General features: G+C 36.0%; 1 protein-coding gene across 1 annotated transcript in view; it reads right to left on the bottom strand.

Annotated features, from left to right (window-relative positions):
• LOC105430236 (uncharacterized) overlaps positions 1–17,868 on the bottom strand; it is a 29,013-nt gene that overhangs the window by 1,535 nt on the left and 9,610 nt on the right. Inside the window, exons 2-7 of the mRNA XM_089076098.1 lie at positions 14,069–14,148; positions 12,253–12,331; positions 8,765–8,937; positions 3,569–4,497; positions 1,611–3,263; positions 71–1,123 (exon numbers count right to left, since the gene is read on the bottom strand). Of these exons, the coding sequence (XP_088932224.1) occupies positions 71–1,123; positions 1,611–3,263; positions 3,569–4,497; positions 8,765–8,937; positions 12,253–12,331; positions 14,069–14,148 (3,967 nt within the window). The remainder of the gene's footprint in view (positions 1–70; positions 1,124–1,610; positions 3,264–3,568; positions 4,498–8,764; positions 8,938–12,252; positions 12,332–14,068; positions 14,149–17,868) is intronic.

A 17,868-nucleotide genomic window follows, 5' to 3' on the forward strand; every position in this document is an offset into this window, starting at 1 on the left:
CATCAAATTTATGTAGTCGGAATTAAGAACAGAGAGATTTGACGTAACTTCATTCAGGCAGAATACTTACGCCTTCGGCGGTGCAGACGCAGCTGGTACAAGGCGTAGGGAAACCAGATTCGCCGACGGCGACATTTCTACCGCCGATCTGACAGCCATGTCTGGTTTCTCGCCAGGCAGCGAAATCCATGTGGGGCATGGAACTGCAGGGTACACGTGGATTTAAGAAGTTACTAGGTAGATCGAATGCCGCTCTCTGCATGTCCATCTGGTGGTCCATGTTCTCACACATCACCTTGGCCAGAGTGGTCTTCCGGAGCTCTGCCATCTGATGCTCGGTAAAGCGGATATTTGGATCGTCGGTCTCGTACCAGAAACGATCGCACTTCCTCGACTGTCTAAACTGAATGGCGATGATACAGGCGAAGGTGGGTCCGACCAGGCCACCCTGAAGCGGCCGCTCGCTCATACCGCCTGGAAACAGATCGATATCGTCCACGGAGGCGTATATGCGTTTCATACGAGCTATCACTTCCGGCGCCATTTCCCTGGACAAATCCTCGAACGTGGTAGCCTTCTTCAAATTGCAGAGCGCTCTGTAGTGATTGTACGACGGCAGCCCGTGATCGCGGGCTCGGTGAATGTTCAAGGCTATTAAATCCACGCCGGAGTGTGGGATACCACGTTGCTCGAATAGGTGATTCGTCACCTCGCCAGTGATGAATTGGTCCAACGTCTCCATCGGCGTGGTTACTAAGCCGCGTATCATCTCATCGATCATGTTCTCCTGATAGAGCATGTCCGGATTGAAAAATCCGTCACGCAGCAAGATGGGCGGATCGATGTTCTGATAGTTGCGATCCATGCGCGGCAAGTGCGGTCGCAGCAATGAGTGACCGATCCGGAAGGCTGCGGTCGCGAATTCATTGAGGACACTGGGATTGCAAGTGGGCGAGTATTCCTTGTAATAGCCTTGGGGCAATAATTTAAGGCCATACAGGCTAACGGCGTTCCAGCCGAGGATCCTGGGTAGAAACTCATTATATGTGATGTGCTGCAGCATGGCACTGATGATGCGTCGTGTCTCTTGGAACAGCTTTTCACCGTCCCAGTGGAGATTCACCTATTTAAGAAAATTGTATTAATGAAAGAAAAATTCAATTTATTTCATTTGGGAAATTCCCGTTTGGGAAATAATTAGAATACAAATAAATATAAATAAAAAAAGAGATTCTTGAGATTGAAATAACAAATGAGAAATAAAGAGAAAATACATTCATATTTCAATTACTTTAATTTAATAATGTCAAATAAAAGATATGCATTAAAGACATATCAAAAAATATCTTCTAAATTACTTATTTTTCTACTAAAAAATTTTTCTACTAAAAAATTAAATTGATTTTTTACTCTTAAGACGAGAGCACGCGATATATAATATTCTCATGAATTCAATTTCTACATAAATTATTTCTTTCGCTTGTCACTTGTAGAAAAAGAACTAGTCATCTATAGAAAAAAAAAAATCAAGACACACGGTGGTGTCTCGATGACAAGTTCACGCGCTTATTTTTTTAAAAGGTAATTTTGTTGTTTGTTTTTTTATTTACCTGGCGCAAACCATCCATCACGCGATTGTGCTCGCGCACCCACATGGTATGCATAACCGCCAACGCCGGTTGCTCTGAAGCACGGCCGTCACCACCGATGAAGCAGTATCCTGATTGGGCCTTGCATTCCGGATGCGTTGCCGACTGTGGCAGCAGGTCTCTGCCACGACCTGAATTCGCCGTGACGTTCATGCGTCCATTGAAGCCACGCAGAATATTGCAGATACACGAATTCTCACCGTAGACCACTGATGCGTCTAAGAAACCAGTATTCTGATTCACCTGTTCGCGCGGGCCCAGGTGCTGCTGACCCGGCAGCGATCGCATCGACGGGAAGCACATTCGTGCACCAGACGAGACGTTCACAGTGGGATAAAAATGATCACCCGGCGGCACAGGGAACGGATTGCACTCGGGATGAACGGTACGCGGCGAGTCGCAGGATCGACAGCTGGGAATCGATTCCTGAAAGCCTTTGTGTATGGGTGTCATCGTCAGGTCGTGATCCAGAAACTGTGCAAACTGCATCACCATCAAAGTATAACGATTATGCAAGTTTGATATGTCAGGATGAATGACGGTGGAGACCACACGGGGGTTCGGCAAAGGTGCACCGGTGACGGAAGTGCTTCTCGGTTTGGAAACGTTGTCCTCGTAAGCAGGCGGCAGCAGGCGAGCAAAGGTCGTCAGCGACTTGCCCAGGCTAGGATTACGCAGATTGTTGCAGTGACCCGATAGAGTTCGGTAGGGCGTAGTTGGATCACACGGGGAGTCATCCACGGGACAGTGGACCTCCTCGTGATTCGTCGGTTTGTGATGATGATTCAGGAAGCCGGAGATGTCGACGTTCTGCAGCAAATCGGAGAATTCGTTCGAGTTGGGGAAACCCAGGATGTTCTCCGTATTCTCGAAGACTTGGCGCCTCCTGCGTCGGAGACCGTGCACGCCATTCAGGATCTCGTTCGTGGCCAATTCGTACATGATGGATGAATTGGCGAGCAGCAGAGCGTCTTTGTTGGCTTTAGAAAAGCTGGCCGCCGTGCCGGCGGCCGATTTCGGATCGGCGATTTTTTGCTCCAGCCAGGCATTGTACTCCAATTGCTTCCGCTCGATTAGCTCCTCCTCCGCTCTCTTCACCGCGGCGGCGAGCAACTCCGGACTGATCTCCGGCAAAAGTTGCTTCGGCTCGCGCGTACTCATGCTTATCGAGTTATATTGCACCGTGGAGAACGACAACGGTTCTTCGGCCCATGCCGCGACGTTCAGTGCTTCATACTGCTCGCAGTAAATCCTGTTGTTCAGATATTGGTCCTGTTGAATGAAGAGCCTCGGTTGAAAGCGAATTCTGCGGAGGTTGGTGTTGGCGCACAGAATGTTTGCGAGAGACATCTTCCTGATCTCGGCCAGCTGCGTCGCCGTCAAACCCGATGGCGGGATGTCGTTCTCGTACCAGAAGCGGTCGGAATTTCTCATTGTCAGAAACTGCTTCTTGAGAAGACACGCGAACGTTGGACCCACAGCGACGCCTGCGACCGGAGTCTCCAGAATACCACCCACGAGAAGATCCACGTCCTCCAGATTCGCGTAAATCGTACTTAACTGCTGCGCGTGCTCGGGTCGCATTACTCTCGCTAGATTCGTGAAGTTTTCGATCTGCATCGAAACAAAGATTGAGACATGTAGATTATCACAGTAAGTCATTTCCTTAAGTATTAATTCCTTTTATGGAGACCAATAGCGTTCAGTATTATTATACATTCAATAATATACGATTAATTTAGGATCTTGTGTTATTATAAGAGCAATTGTGTTATATAAATAATTTGACATTTTTATGGCGTTTTAATTTTTTTTTTAAATGTATAAAAATAATAATGATATTCCAAAACAGTAATCGCTACCTTTTTTTAAAACAAGGAATTTAATCGTAAGAATTTATTTTCAATATCGAGTTTTACCTTAACGTTCTCTCCCAAACATTCAGTCAAGAATTTGACATATCCAGGTACTCCGTGATCTCGTGCGACATGTATGGACCAGGCGGCTGCGTCCGGGGCGGCTGCGAGACCAACGCCATTTGCAGAATAAATGAAGTGAGCCGGGAGATCTCCGCTTTTATTGGAGCGCGTCCATACAAGAGCGCGTAAAGCCGCCAGGGCGATTGCATCGTATGTACCAGCTTTGTTGGACGAGGAGTAACCAGTGTAGAAGCCGTTCGCGAGCGGTCTGAGATCGTGATCGATCTGCGCCTCCCCCAATATTGCCGGCACGTACTCGTTGAGGGTGACATGCTGAAGTTGAGCGACGACGATGCGACGTGCCTCCAGAAAGATCTTCGTGTCGTCCCAGTGCACGTTTGCCTCCGCCAGCTTCTCCGCCACGCGATTATGTTCGCTTAGAAATACCCGATGCAGCGAACCGAGCACATCTTGTTCAGCTTGATTGCACAGCTCGCAGGCGCTCAGATTGACCTTGCCGTCGTCGTACGTCCTAAGCAGATGCACCTTGTCGTCGGTCGCGCCATAGATACCGGAACCGTCCAGATAGGCCGAGACGCCGTTCATCTGCTCCCTCGTCTCGAACTGACATCCGTGCACCGTTAAACTCGGCACCGATCGCCAGTAGGCCCTGCAGCCGAATCTTTCGTCGCGCATCTCGTAGCACTCCGGATGCTGCTGCTGCGTCTCGGAGCAGCATTTATCCTCGGGACCCAAGGAGCGTACGGTGGCGGCGATATCCTGGAGCACCAGCTCCGACCAGATCCCGGACAGACTAGTCAAGCCCTCGTGGCTTCCTACCTTCGAGGTGGACGTCAGGATCCTGGAGACGACGTCGCTCGGTGCAGGTAGACTGTGAGTACCCATCGACTGACGTGGTCTCGAGAGGCCTACGTAAACATAAAAAAAAAAAAAAAAACGAAGGTATTAGAGTTTAGGAAATTTTTGTGGTAGTCATCTTGTTTCACTCTCTTTCACTCTCTCTTTCCCCTTTCTCTTGATTCTTGAACGGAATATATTATATTTTTATTTATATCTGTAAATATTACTGTTAATACATATTTATAGACTAATAAAACAATGGCATTGAAAAATTGCAAGTTTAAAATGGAGAAAAAGTAACGTTAACTTTCTATCTCGTTATTCGTGCTGACGCTTCGGTTATGTTAATAACCGAAAAGTCTCTTTGAAATTTATTTGTTTGTTACCGTTTATAAATAATTTTTTTTTATGAATTTCCACAAATATTTGTTATATAGAAATTAGTTAAAATTATTTATTAACGAGAAAATATATATGTTATTGAAAGATATATTAATAAAGAAAGTTATGCAAAGCCATGGGAAGTAAAAAAAAAATATTATAGTATAGTATTTACTTCATATGTTTAATGCAATAGTTAAATGAATTTATAAAAGATAATACTCTCATAGGAGGTGTAAAATTTCATTTATACTTTCCGAACAAACAACTTTCGACCGGGCTTATTTCATTTTGTTCTTATGCTGTGGGTAAAAATAATTTCTTCTCTCAATGAGTACAGCTATTGAAACAATTATTAACTCTCTTCTACAAAGGATGAACGGCACTAATGAGATTAATAAAATCAAATAGTACTAGCTGGTCCCATGGTAAAATATAATTAGCAGCAGTAATGCATTAATCATAGAAAAAGATACAGAAATATGTCATTATGTATATTTACGTTAATTAAAAGTCGAAAATGTAAGATTAAAGTCATAAAATGTATGCAATTGTGGGAAGAAATTTGATAATAAATATTTCAAATGCGGATGCGCGATGACTCACGCACACACTGCCGATGAAGAAGCCATGAGGAGGCGGCTCTTCGTTGGGTCTCGAAAAGTGCAATGTGTGTCAAAATTCTGTGTCATGGTTACGCACAGGCGTCGCTCTTTAATGATCACGCAGTAAGTGTTACACAGCGCCATGATTTCTTCCTACACAATGAACCTTTCATTCGTGACGCGCACAACTCGTTCCCCGCTCGCGGGATCATTGATGACGACAATGCGTTTACGACGAAAATGATTGTTATTGATTTTTTTTTCACTTTTTCTGCACCCACTATCTACCTACTACTTTTCGTCAACAAGATTTTTTTTAATGGCGAAAAAATAAGATCCAAGTACTATTTATACTTGATGTATAAATCGTTTACTAATATTTATACTTGATGTATAAATCGTTTTAACAAATCGTTTTATTTGTATGGTAAATACACATATTTGACGAAGAGATAAGCTTAGAATTTTTTTTAATATTTTTAAATATTTTTCGTTTATATAATACACATTTAGAATTATACACATATATATATTGTATTGCGAGATAGAAATAATTTACTATGAATACGGAACACAAACGATGAATCGTGCATTTATTATTTTGCACATTCAAATTTCAGCGTAATATTTATACATGTTAATTAAAAATTTCCGACTTATATTAAATAATAGACGATTTTATTTTACATAAATTTAGCTTAAATGACCAATTTTTTTACGAAATGATTCTGAAAAATTTTTAAGGCAGAATTATCTGTTTCGTAACACATAACAAAGTGTAGCTTCTCTAATAATTGTTCTATCGTAAAATGCGTAATGAAAATTTATAGAAAGACATTCAATGATCGTCGAGGTATTTTGGGGTCAACGACGTTGAAAGGCGCCGTCTGGCAACCACTGCCCAGAAGACCACAGTCACTTTCTTCGGTCTTCTCACTTTCATATTTTCGTTTGAATTCTTTTCCCAGAGATGGGCGTCAGATGCCTGCCTTTCCCTCTCTTCCTGTAGCCAAATATCGTCGAAAGTCCAGACGAATAATTCAATAGTGTGAATTTAATTTCTGCTGAGTTAATGCGAAGTTTAGCTTATTTTAGACAAGAATTCGCGAATTCTATTTACAATTTTATCAGCGATTGCGGTACGCGAAAAGGAAGGAAAAATATATGATATATACATAACATATAAAAATATACGGATATATATATATAAATATATGAGTAATTTTATGTAATTATAAGTTTATTATAAGTTAATTATAAGTTTTAAATTTATAAAATCTTACGACAAAGTGATTGTGAGTTACTCAACTTCATGATTTTTCCATTGAAGTAATCAATTTAATTGACACTTGTAAATCTAACGCATGTAACTATAGGTTTGATCCTTTCATTCATTGATTTCTATATAACAAGAATGTTTCATTGAAATATTTAAAAATTAGGTCAGATATAAAACTTAAGATAATTTGGTTGCACCATTAAAATAATTATGAATTAATTATAAAATATTAAAAATTGTGATATTTTAAATAAAAATTGTAAAATATAAAAAATTAATTGTAAAATATTTGTTAATAGAATACAAAAAATGTTTGCTGTATTATCGTTATGCTTAAACGTCACATTATTACATAATTATTTTATTAATAGTTCAACGAGTTTTTTTTTTAATCTAAACATGAGCAAATTTTCAGATATTTTAACAAAATTATAAACAATTTTGTGACGTCTATATATATAAATGTATACATATATATATATATAAAAACAATTTTGTAACGTCATATTTTCTAAGAAATAAGCGAGAAAAGAATATTTGACGCTTATCTAAATTTGTAATGCGTATGATAAAAATTAAATATATATATATATATATATATAAAATATATATATAATTAAATATATATATATATATATATATATATATATAAAATCGCTTCTAATGTGCTTTTAATGTCAGATTAAATTTTAATTTTTACCATACGTATTACAAATTTAGATAAGCGTCAAATATTCTTTTCTCGCTTATTTCTTAGAAAATATGACGTTACAAAATTGTTTATATATATATACATATACATTTATATATATATATATATAGACGTTACAAAATTTATATATATATATATACGTACTCATCATGATCTGTCAGAAAGTGAATACGCGGAAGCAAAAATGGAAGTGATCGAGGAGATCGATTAAATGACATAAACTCGTGCTCGATACTCGTGCCGCGGTGAAGAAGCACGCGACCGGGACTAGGAAGAGGCTTTTTTCTTTCCGGGAAAAACGGGAGAGAATGGAAGAGAGAAGTAACGGTGTCGGTTACGCGGCGCGAGCACGTAACGGCCGGTACAAACGATCCGCCGTGCCGCGTGCGTCGTGCACGGGCGAAATCCTCTATTATTTTATAGCGTTCGCGTAGGTACCGCGTGTGTCGCAACCACGATCTACACGTAGCGTGTACACTTGCGGGGAAGGAGAAGACCCACGCTCATGAAACTCTCTATTTCAACGGGCTCCCCGAGCACGCGTACGCGCCTTTCCGCATGCTAATCCGTCTTGTCTAAGGCCTCAGAACGGCTGCGTAAACCAAACGCCATACCAAACGGGCTCGTCAAAGTGGATCTAGGCTCGCTCGTTTGGCCAGCACGCGCGTTCCAATTTTCACTTTCCATTCTCGATTAGGCCGCACAAGCACGGGGATGGCAGTGATACTATACGATTACTATAACGACGGTCGTAACGCCTCGTAAACGCCGATGTGTGATCAAGATGAAGCGAAATCTCGAAGGCTCGGAAAATGAGCTCGTGATTCATTTATTGATTTGTCGTTCTTTAATAACGCAGGCAGGTTCTCTTTTCATTTTCGATAATGAAGTTGGTTAATTAGAAGAATGAAAAATGTCCAATGATATTAGGCTGAGTTTTTTTTAATAATTAGGAGTTTGATTGAAGATCAAGTGTCCGTACACTACTTATCAAATGTCTGAACTTGATAAATTGTTTCTTATTACAGTTTTTCTTGCATCACATCAAATAAAATATCTCTGAAAGCTTTAATTTGTCCTGTTAGTTTTAATTTAAATGGAAAAGATAGTGTGCTTAGATTTTTAACAAATATGTTCCAAGAGTGCTAGAGTTCTAAGTATGCCAGAATTAAATATCTCTTTTTTTTTTTTTCAATTGTGCTTTTCTTCAATTGTGCTGGCATACCCACAAGATGAAAATTTTACGAAATACTTTCATTATTTGCTTCTTTCACATATTAATAACAAAGTATCCTACATGTTTATTTTATCGAAGGATTGATTTAATCGTTTAAAAGGTACATTGTGCATTTCCTTACCATCCGAATACTCCGACGGTAGTAACTTGAGGAACGGGGAGCCTCTGGCACCCCAGGCGGGGTGTCTCACATTGTTGCAAGCACCGGAAGGCGTTCTGTACTTGCTCGGTGGACAGGGTCTTTCCGACCGGACTCTGCATGTTGCGTTCACCGGCTGTAACTTGTTCACCTGCCTGAAAAAAGAAGCGAACCTTGCGAATTTTTTTCTGAACAAACAATTAAACGGTCGGTATTAATTTCACAATCACGAAAAATTAAATTAAATTACTTAGAATAACATTACGTAAAGCGTAAAGGTCACTCAAAATTTCTAAGAATATCGCTAGTAATTTAATACATCATATGTAATAGTCTATTACTGGAAATTATTACTTGATACTCGAACATCATAAAATGAAGATAGCAATTTTGCCCCAGTAATATATTCAATCTTTTTCCTATAAAACAGTAATCGTTCGTTAACATAATATAGCTATTAATTATTTCCATTGTTCTTTCCTTTCCATTATATCTTTCATTTTTACATAACATATTTCTTCTCTTTTTTTTCCTTTCCCTTTGATTGCTATCGTTATGATATTATCGCAAGAATTCTTCTCTGCATTTTTTAAAAATGAATATTTGGCTGTCGAAATAAAATTATGGTCATTCTATAATAAAATTTCCATACTTTTAATACATCAGGATGAAACTTTCTTTATAACCTCCTCTTCCTCCTTTTTCCTTATAACTTCCTCTTATCTTAACTAATCTCTTTCTTATATAACAAATACGCAGAATGTCTCAATTATAACGCATCGAAGTAAACAAATAAAAAATATGAAGAACCGTATTTGTATTTGTGAGTAGACGAGTAGCATAAAAAAGATGTTAAACACATGGAGATGTACTGAAGAGAGATCTTAATAATACGGAAGTTTCACTGGGTTACATATTCGATGTGAAAGTGATGGAATTCATTATTATAATCATAACTTAACTATAACAGCGAAATTTGTACGTAAAATAAATAAGATACATTAAATACATTTCCTAACAAAATGTTTAATTTGTTGCTAAAGCAAAATAATTTATCCACAGCAAATGGACTTTACTGCTGCGACATCCTTGAATAAAAATTATTTTATAATTAAAATAATTTCCAAATTCAGTGAATTAATCTTTATTAAATAAAATCGGTATTTAAGGCTTTTCTTTACTATTTATATCATAGCTATTTATATTATAGATGATTAGCAGGACTGTATGAAGAATAATTTTTCTGTGTGCCGAGGAAACTTTGTTTTCCCGCCTCGGATCTCGCTGTCTGTGTGCGTTCTTTCGTTTGTAGAAGAAACGGAATCCAATTCCGCTAGAAGTCGAACGCGTCCTTCCTGCTCCATTTCCCCCTTTTTCTCGCGCCCGGCGCGCGCTTTTACTTTCATGGCCGAGGAAAGGAGCCGCCGATGTCGGCCGATCTGTGCATCGGCATTTCAGTCACGAGGAAGATTTCTCGCACAACCATTGCCGTCGGTATTCCCTTTCCTCGACCTCGAGAAGGCTGCTGGTCACGGGAGGAGGCGTGTACGCACGAACATCGCGGTATGCACGTGGCCATGATCGCCACCGTCACTGTCGTTCTCTAATGTCGCCAGCACGTGCAACACAACTCGTTGATCGAGTCAATAAATAAGAAATCCTTTCTCGTCGAAAAAAAAGTTGACGGAACCGCTGATAAATGAGTTATTTCCGTTGCTCGCGATCGGCGATCGGGGGGGGGGGGGTTCCTATGTGAAGTTAAACGAATAACAGACTATTGAACAATTCGCGAGAAATGTAATATTTTTTTTTTTTTTTTTTTTTTTATTGGAATTTAAAACATGAGAATGTGACATATATCATAAAATATTAATCTACATTAAACATATTTCCATTCGTTTTCATTATTCAAAATGTCTTGGAGCACTATATTTAGGACTTTGGCAATTAAAATTATTTAGGAAAAAAAAATAACATTTGCTGTAGAGATGAGAGATAAACAGAAATTTATCAGAAATAAATAAATAAAATAAATTTATTTAAAAGAAAGATCTAGCAACTTTTTTAATCATAAATCAATTTTTTTTTTCCTAATGACATTTAGTCGATTATTCGCTTATTGGCAATTTTACAGTAATATCTACGTCAACGTCTTTTATACCAATCTCTATTATGCATACCAATTTAGTTCAAATAGGGGAGGGGAGGGAGAAATCATTAAGTTACTGTAAAGAATTATAAATTATATAATATTAACGTGAGCCATCTTGTTTATGTTACGTCTGATATCTCGATATTTTATGGAAATGTCCGGGATGCAAATAGATTGCATTCTCATGCGCCTTTACAGCGATTGCCGTTAATAAATGTTTAATCATTAAAATAAGAATGTTGACGGGCCGACTATCTGGTTAATTTCCGCGAATGTCACTGACAGACAGTCATGAGATAGATAGTAATACATCAATTAAAAATCCGCATCGCATAATCAAGCGTATTTTAAAAACTTCAAAAAAATTCTCCCCAGAATCGTTTTTACGAGATGAAACAAATTTAAAGAATACATTTTATAAAATCAATTTCGCAGTATTTGATGCAAAAAACACTTTATCCGCCTTCATTATCATTCATATTGCTATTCACACAATCATCACGTCATATAAATTGAGACATTTCCGATTATTCCATATAGTAATTCTTAAAAATTGTTAAGTATTTTGTACATTAACATCCGTATAAATGCATACAATTTAAAATAATTTATTATCTCCAATAAGTCTGATAAATTTATATTAAATTATTTATAATAAAGACTAATAAATCAGATTTAACGTATGATTATTCGAAAGATTCTCCTCGTTATATATATGTATATACCTGTTATATCCAAATCCCATTCATTTGTAAATTTCAGAGAGAGACTTAAAAAAAGAAATAAGTATCACGATACCAAGCTATAAAAAAGCGTCTAGTATAAATAATAGAGAAATAACATCCCGGCTAGAAGTCGAATACTTCTGCTTTTTGTGCATACCAGAAAATCAATTTTTTATTAATTACAGATCGGAGAGAGATCCGTTTATCCTTGACGCTCACAATGGCATCTTTTTTTATTCTCTCTTTCTCTTTTTTTTTTCTCGATTTGATCGTGACCCGACTTCATTATTCATTATACATTCGGCGATGTGCGTGCGCGCGCGCGCGCATACGCGGCCTTCGGAATTCCTATGCTATCGCGGAATTTTATTGGAATAGACAGATTATATAAAAGCCAATTTGGTAAAATTTTGCGTTTCGTCACGAATTTGTAAAAGTAAAATAAACCGGATCATAATGTATTACGGTCGTTAATCGTATGACATGACTGGAAAGTACGCGCGTTTTCACCGGGATGCATTTCTCAAGAATTTATGACCGAGCGACAAAGATTTTTTTTAGCGAACGTATTTTCGAAACAGAAAATAACTTACGATCGATAGGCGAATCTCTCCGCCTCGATGGCCGAACGTGCTCTCGCTTGCAAATCATGATCTATCCCATAAACGTATTCTGTAACAAAAAATGTACCAATTGTTACAAATATTTGCATATTTTACTTTACATATTTAGAAGTTAAGTCGCATTGCATTGTACATGTTTTTGTAATCTAAAATTATTTACTTCTTTAATGAAAAATTATACTATTATTTCAAGTATCATTTTAAGTGGTAAATTTAGCTCCCTAAATAATAATTATTACTAAAGATCTTAAAATTTCTCTATCAACAATAATTCCTTTTATGAAAAGAATTAAAAATTTTTATATATGTATATTTTACTTATGTATTTAAAATAGAAGATAAATAAAAAAGATATGAACATCATTGTTTTGAATTAAAATCTTTGTGAAGTGATATTGATCATCAAACACGTACACACGTGGCAAGATAAAAATGAATGAAAAAAGAGCATAGATAAATGATTACGCTTATTAAAATTCCTAACGAAAGATTCTTCTCTTTTCGATTCGTAACGTACATCTTACAATGTTACGATTCTGATGTCTCATAAACCGATTTTACGTGCCAACGTGAGAGCAATCTCACTATTGTTCTTCGTTTCTTTCAAATTGGTAACACCAGTCGGCTTCCTTCTTTACATAATTAGTATTTCAGCAATTCATTCTCAAATGAAAAAAACAAAAAAAATCAAGCAAATAGAAAATATTTCACAAATAATTCATGTTAATATATATATATATATATATATATATATATATATATATATATTATATATTACAAAATATTTTAACTCTAGATATTTTATTTTCAGGAAGAGAGAGAGAGAGAGAGAGAGAGAGAGAGAGAGAGAGAGAGAGCGCAATACACGTGTAATACAACATACATGTATCGAAGATTTTTTTTCTTTATAAAACTTCCATTATATTCAATCAAAAGCCGATAAAAGAATTATAGATTGCTATTTCGTTAATCATATATTCGTAATCTTCAGAAGATCAATTTGACAGATATATCTTGAAAAATGCCAAGCAATTTCTCAGAATTGTAAGGCTAATCAATACACGTTTTCTTGTATTATTCTGTGTAAATGTTTCTGTCCAAAGATGACATAATTGATATTACATTTATCCAAGTGTAATAAATCATCAAAATGTCACAATAATATATTTTTAGAACAAATAAATGAAATATACTATTTTTATACGTTACGTTATTATGCGTATATCCTATTGGTAAAAAGATTTAAAAAATAATTATGCAACAAAACATTAATATGCATATCTCTTCTAAATTTTTCCATGAAGTTTTAAAATTTCTTCTACAATTGTTATTTTTCTATCATTAAAAATGCAAATGTTACATATATTTGCGTTTGCAAACAACATAGTAAGATTTTATTAAATATATCATTTCATTTCAGTAAATATATACGCCTAATAGATTCCATATTTTCTGCATGCATACATTAACTATAATTATCGTTAGCTCTATACGTCATAAATCATTCTCGGTGTCATAGAATGTCCGGCTTAATTTTCTTGACGAATGCAACATTATACGTTAAAGAAAATGATACTTTAAGCATGCGAAGTTCTTCTTTCAAGACTGTTAAATAATTTGCAAGGATGTCGCGAATACGGATTGAAAATGTTACGGCGATGCAAGTCCATGGCGAAATCAGGCCGCAGGGTATTAGCGTCACTTCGCTAAGAATGGCGTACGAGATGAATGGGTAATGTATTAACGCAAGACGTAATGCCTTATTTTTGCGATAAAATGCGCTTACCGGAAATATCGAATTGGCTGACTGTCGACAAAAGTGCTGGCACAACGATTACCAATATACACAGCAGTACCAGGCTGCTTCTGAAACCAAAATAGAGATCATTTTTATCATTTTTTCATTCTATTGAAATAGTTTTACAAAGATGATTGAGCAATGCAATAAAATTATAAATGTTTTCTCTTTTTTACTTATATTTTTCTAAAAAGTTGCTTGGAAGATATCTAAACTTGTTAAAACTAAAATATTTTTTAGATTTTTTTAATACAACATAATAAACACATTGCTAAATTAAATATAAAAAGTAAATTTCTATTAATAGTGACGCCATTATAATTTATCAAGAAAAAAATATTAGCACATATATTATAACAAAATATGAACATTTTAATAAAATAATATTTTAATAGCATAGTCAATAAAAATCACAAAAATTTTTGAATAAATTTATGAATTAATACATTTTTCATTGTAGATAACAATTTCTTGTATGATAGTCTACGTCTATGAAAAGATTATATAAATGTAAAAGAAAAAGTGTGCAAAAAATGTATCGGGATCATCTGTCGTATTCGTGAAAATATATGGCGTACAACTACACCATAAATGTTTGCAGGTATGAACTTTCTCTGTGAGGGGAAACGAGAAAGAAAAGAGAAAAAAAGATCAAGACCAACCCGACTGAAAAATTCGCTACATTCTCGACACGAGAATCTGCTTGCGCCCGCTACGACCGGTGTTCATTTCAGGCTCGATCTTACACACGGACAATAAGGATTGATCCGACTTTCATACTGACTTCGAACTACTCTAATCGAATTACATTTTGCACAAGTTAAAATAAAATAATTTTTACGATTCGTTTCAGTAATGATGGCACTAAAAAAATCTATAACATTCATAAAAAATTAAGTTTTTTTTAATAAATAGCCTTCATAAAAAATCCGTAAAAATATAAAATAGCAAATATATAAAAGTATTTAAATAATCAATATTATATTATCGAATGGTTCGATATTTGGAATCAATTTTAAAGGAAATCCGTAATAAGATAATGGAGTCTCGGGTAAAATGCGAATGCGAAATTTTGCGCGCTTTAATAGAGATTTCATAAAATATCAGATTTACGAGAAAGCATAATCCAATCTTTTACGGCCATATGGTTCACCGGATATGTCTCTGATAAATGATCACCGAGGAAAAGTTCATTTGCATGGAGAACGTTTCATTGGCCGTAGGGCTCTTTTCTACAAATTCTTATATGTCGCCTATTCGCGAAGTAACGATAGGTACGTGAGAGAATGTACTTCAAATCACATCTCGAAAGATAATTCTCTCGGAAGATTATTATAGAGACACGTATGCAGCTATATGTGATTGAGAATCGCTGTCTTGACGCTTTCAACAATAAACACACATTAGGAACCTGTAAAATGTATAGTTGTCTCCCTGTTCAATGGACATCTACAGGTTAATCGAAATCAGATGATAGACTATGAATTTTCTTAAGCTCTCCTAAGTATTAAGATTAAGAAAAAAAATTTCTCTCACATTTTTCCTCTCCTTCCTGTATCCGCAGGCTCGCTGGGCCAGCTTGAGATGAAGAGAGAGTAGCCGCTTTGCACAAGTCTTTTTTTTTTCAAGGCATGTATATGTGTATGTGTGTATGTGTGTGCTTTTAAAAAGATATAAAAAATTTGGAAACACAGATTGATAATGTTATTAAATTTAATAAAAATACTACTATTGAAGCTAAGCATATTTAAAGTTTTATATTTTTTGCTATGTGTCTTCAATGCGAAGACATAATTCTACATATGAAAAAATAATAAAATAGTATAATCATATTATTGTTATATGTCAAATTAAAGACAAACACGAGGTCTGAAATCGGAAATTCCAATTCCAATCTCCCAAAGAAACATTTAGTGCGCAAAAATCAATTTCGCGTGATGTCTTCAGATGTAGACTGCAGAGAAAAGAATATATACAAAGAAAAAGACAAAAAATACGTATGAAATAAAGAGTATGTATGTTTTACTGTATTGCTACTTGTATTGATTAGATAATAAACACAAGATAATATAATTAAGAAGAAAGAATAATACAATTATTGAAAGATGGCATTTCACTTCTCTTAAAATTCTGAAATCTTGTCGACCACTCATTAATTTTTTTATAATTCATTTTTTTTTAAATTCTTTTAAAATAACCAAAAAAAATTAGTACATCATTTTATATATTATCTTTTTCATTCATTTATTTATCTGTATAGAAAAAAATTCTAATCAAAGCGTAAGATTGATTACAAAGAAATGATAGAATGTAATATGAAAAGTGTTGTATTTTTAAACATTATTTAAATTGTTGAATAAAATACCGTGCGTGTTTCTCTTCTTCCTTTCAAAATTTATGGTAATACCGAACGATATATGAGCTTTAAGAAGACTATGCAATTATTTATTTTCATGCAAGATTATCTGATGGCAGTCTTAATAATGGTCCACCGTGTACGGTACGACAATGTAATATATGACATCGCCGTCCTACGAAATAAAACACACAGGCACAGATGGCAGATCCGACAGCTTTCCGTTGTACGTACTGCAAGAGGTCAACACATAAAGCGCGCGCGCGCGCGCACACCACCCACACACACACACACACACACACACACACGCGCGCGCGCGCGTGCACACACAAATGATAATTCAGTGTCAGTGGGTCAACGGAAACTGGAGAAATCTTTCTCGGGGATCCGATACGCACGCGGGTCCGCGGGATTTCATGCCGCGGGCGGCGATGACCACCATACGTCCGAAAAGCATCGTCCCGGCGAGCACGAGCGGTGATACCGGTAACTCAAGTGCCATCGAGAGAAGTCGAATTCCAATTAGACATACATACGCCTAAGAATACGATTTCTACCACGTAAGAGCGCCGTTTCTCTCTCTGTAAATGTTTCCCTTCAAATAAAATAATACGATGTCAAAGAAGTGAATCTAGAGAACGCATAGAGAACTATTAAATATTGTTATAAAAACGTACATTATATTTATTACATATTTTTTTTTAATTATCATCATAAATTATTATTATTATTATTATATGTTTATTTTATTAAAATAGACAGAATTATTATATAGTTTACACACACACACACACACACACACACACACACACACATATATGTAAACTATAATTCTGCCTATTTTAATAAAATAAAAATATAATAATAATAATAATAATTTATAATAATTTAAAAAAATATCTAGCGAATACAATGTATGTTTTTATAACAATATTTAATAGTTTGCATGCGTGCGTATTATCATATTATAATAACAATCATATTACTCATAAACTTAAAAATTTCATTAGACAGATCTTTTATTTTTTTTTTTTATCACAAGATATTATTGAAACAATAAAAGACATGAAGTTTAAAGACGCTTCTTCAAGGGTGTAATCAAATAATGAAATGGATCGCTATGAATGAATATAACAGTGGTAAATTCTTCGAGACGATAAGTAGCGAATAACGGCGATGCTCTCGAGGAAATACGCACGAGTGAAAGTGCTAATAGGACATTCGCCTAGAGACCATCTCGACAGCACATTCGCCCCATGAGGAAAGCAGCCTGCCCGTGATACAAGGTACGACTGTCTTGTGATATCTGAAGGTCATCTCTCATAAGATCGTAATAATGTCACTACTACGACACTCTGCTCACAAATTCACGAAATTCCATCGGACGATCGTAGAATCAAGAGCTCTTTCGAGCTGGAATTAAGATTTAAAA

The sequence above is a fragment of the Pogonomyrmex barbatus genome, unplaced genomic scaffold (assembly GCF_055798465.1).
Source record: "Pogonomyrmex barbatus isolate J1 unplaced genomic scaffold, ASM5579846v1 scaffold2, whole genome shotgun sequence".
NCBI lineage: Eukaryota > Metazoa > Arthropoda > Insecta > Hymenoptera > Formicidae > Pogonomyrmex > Pogonomyrmex barbatus.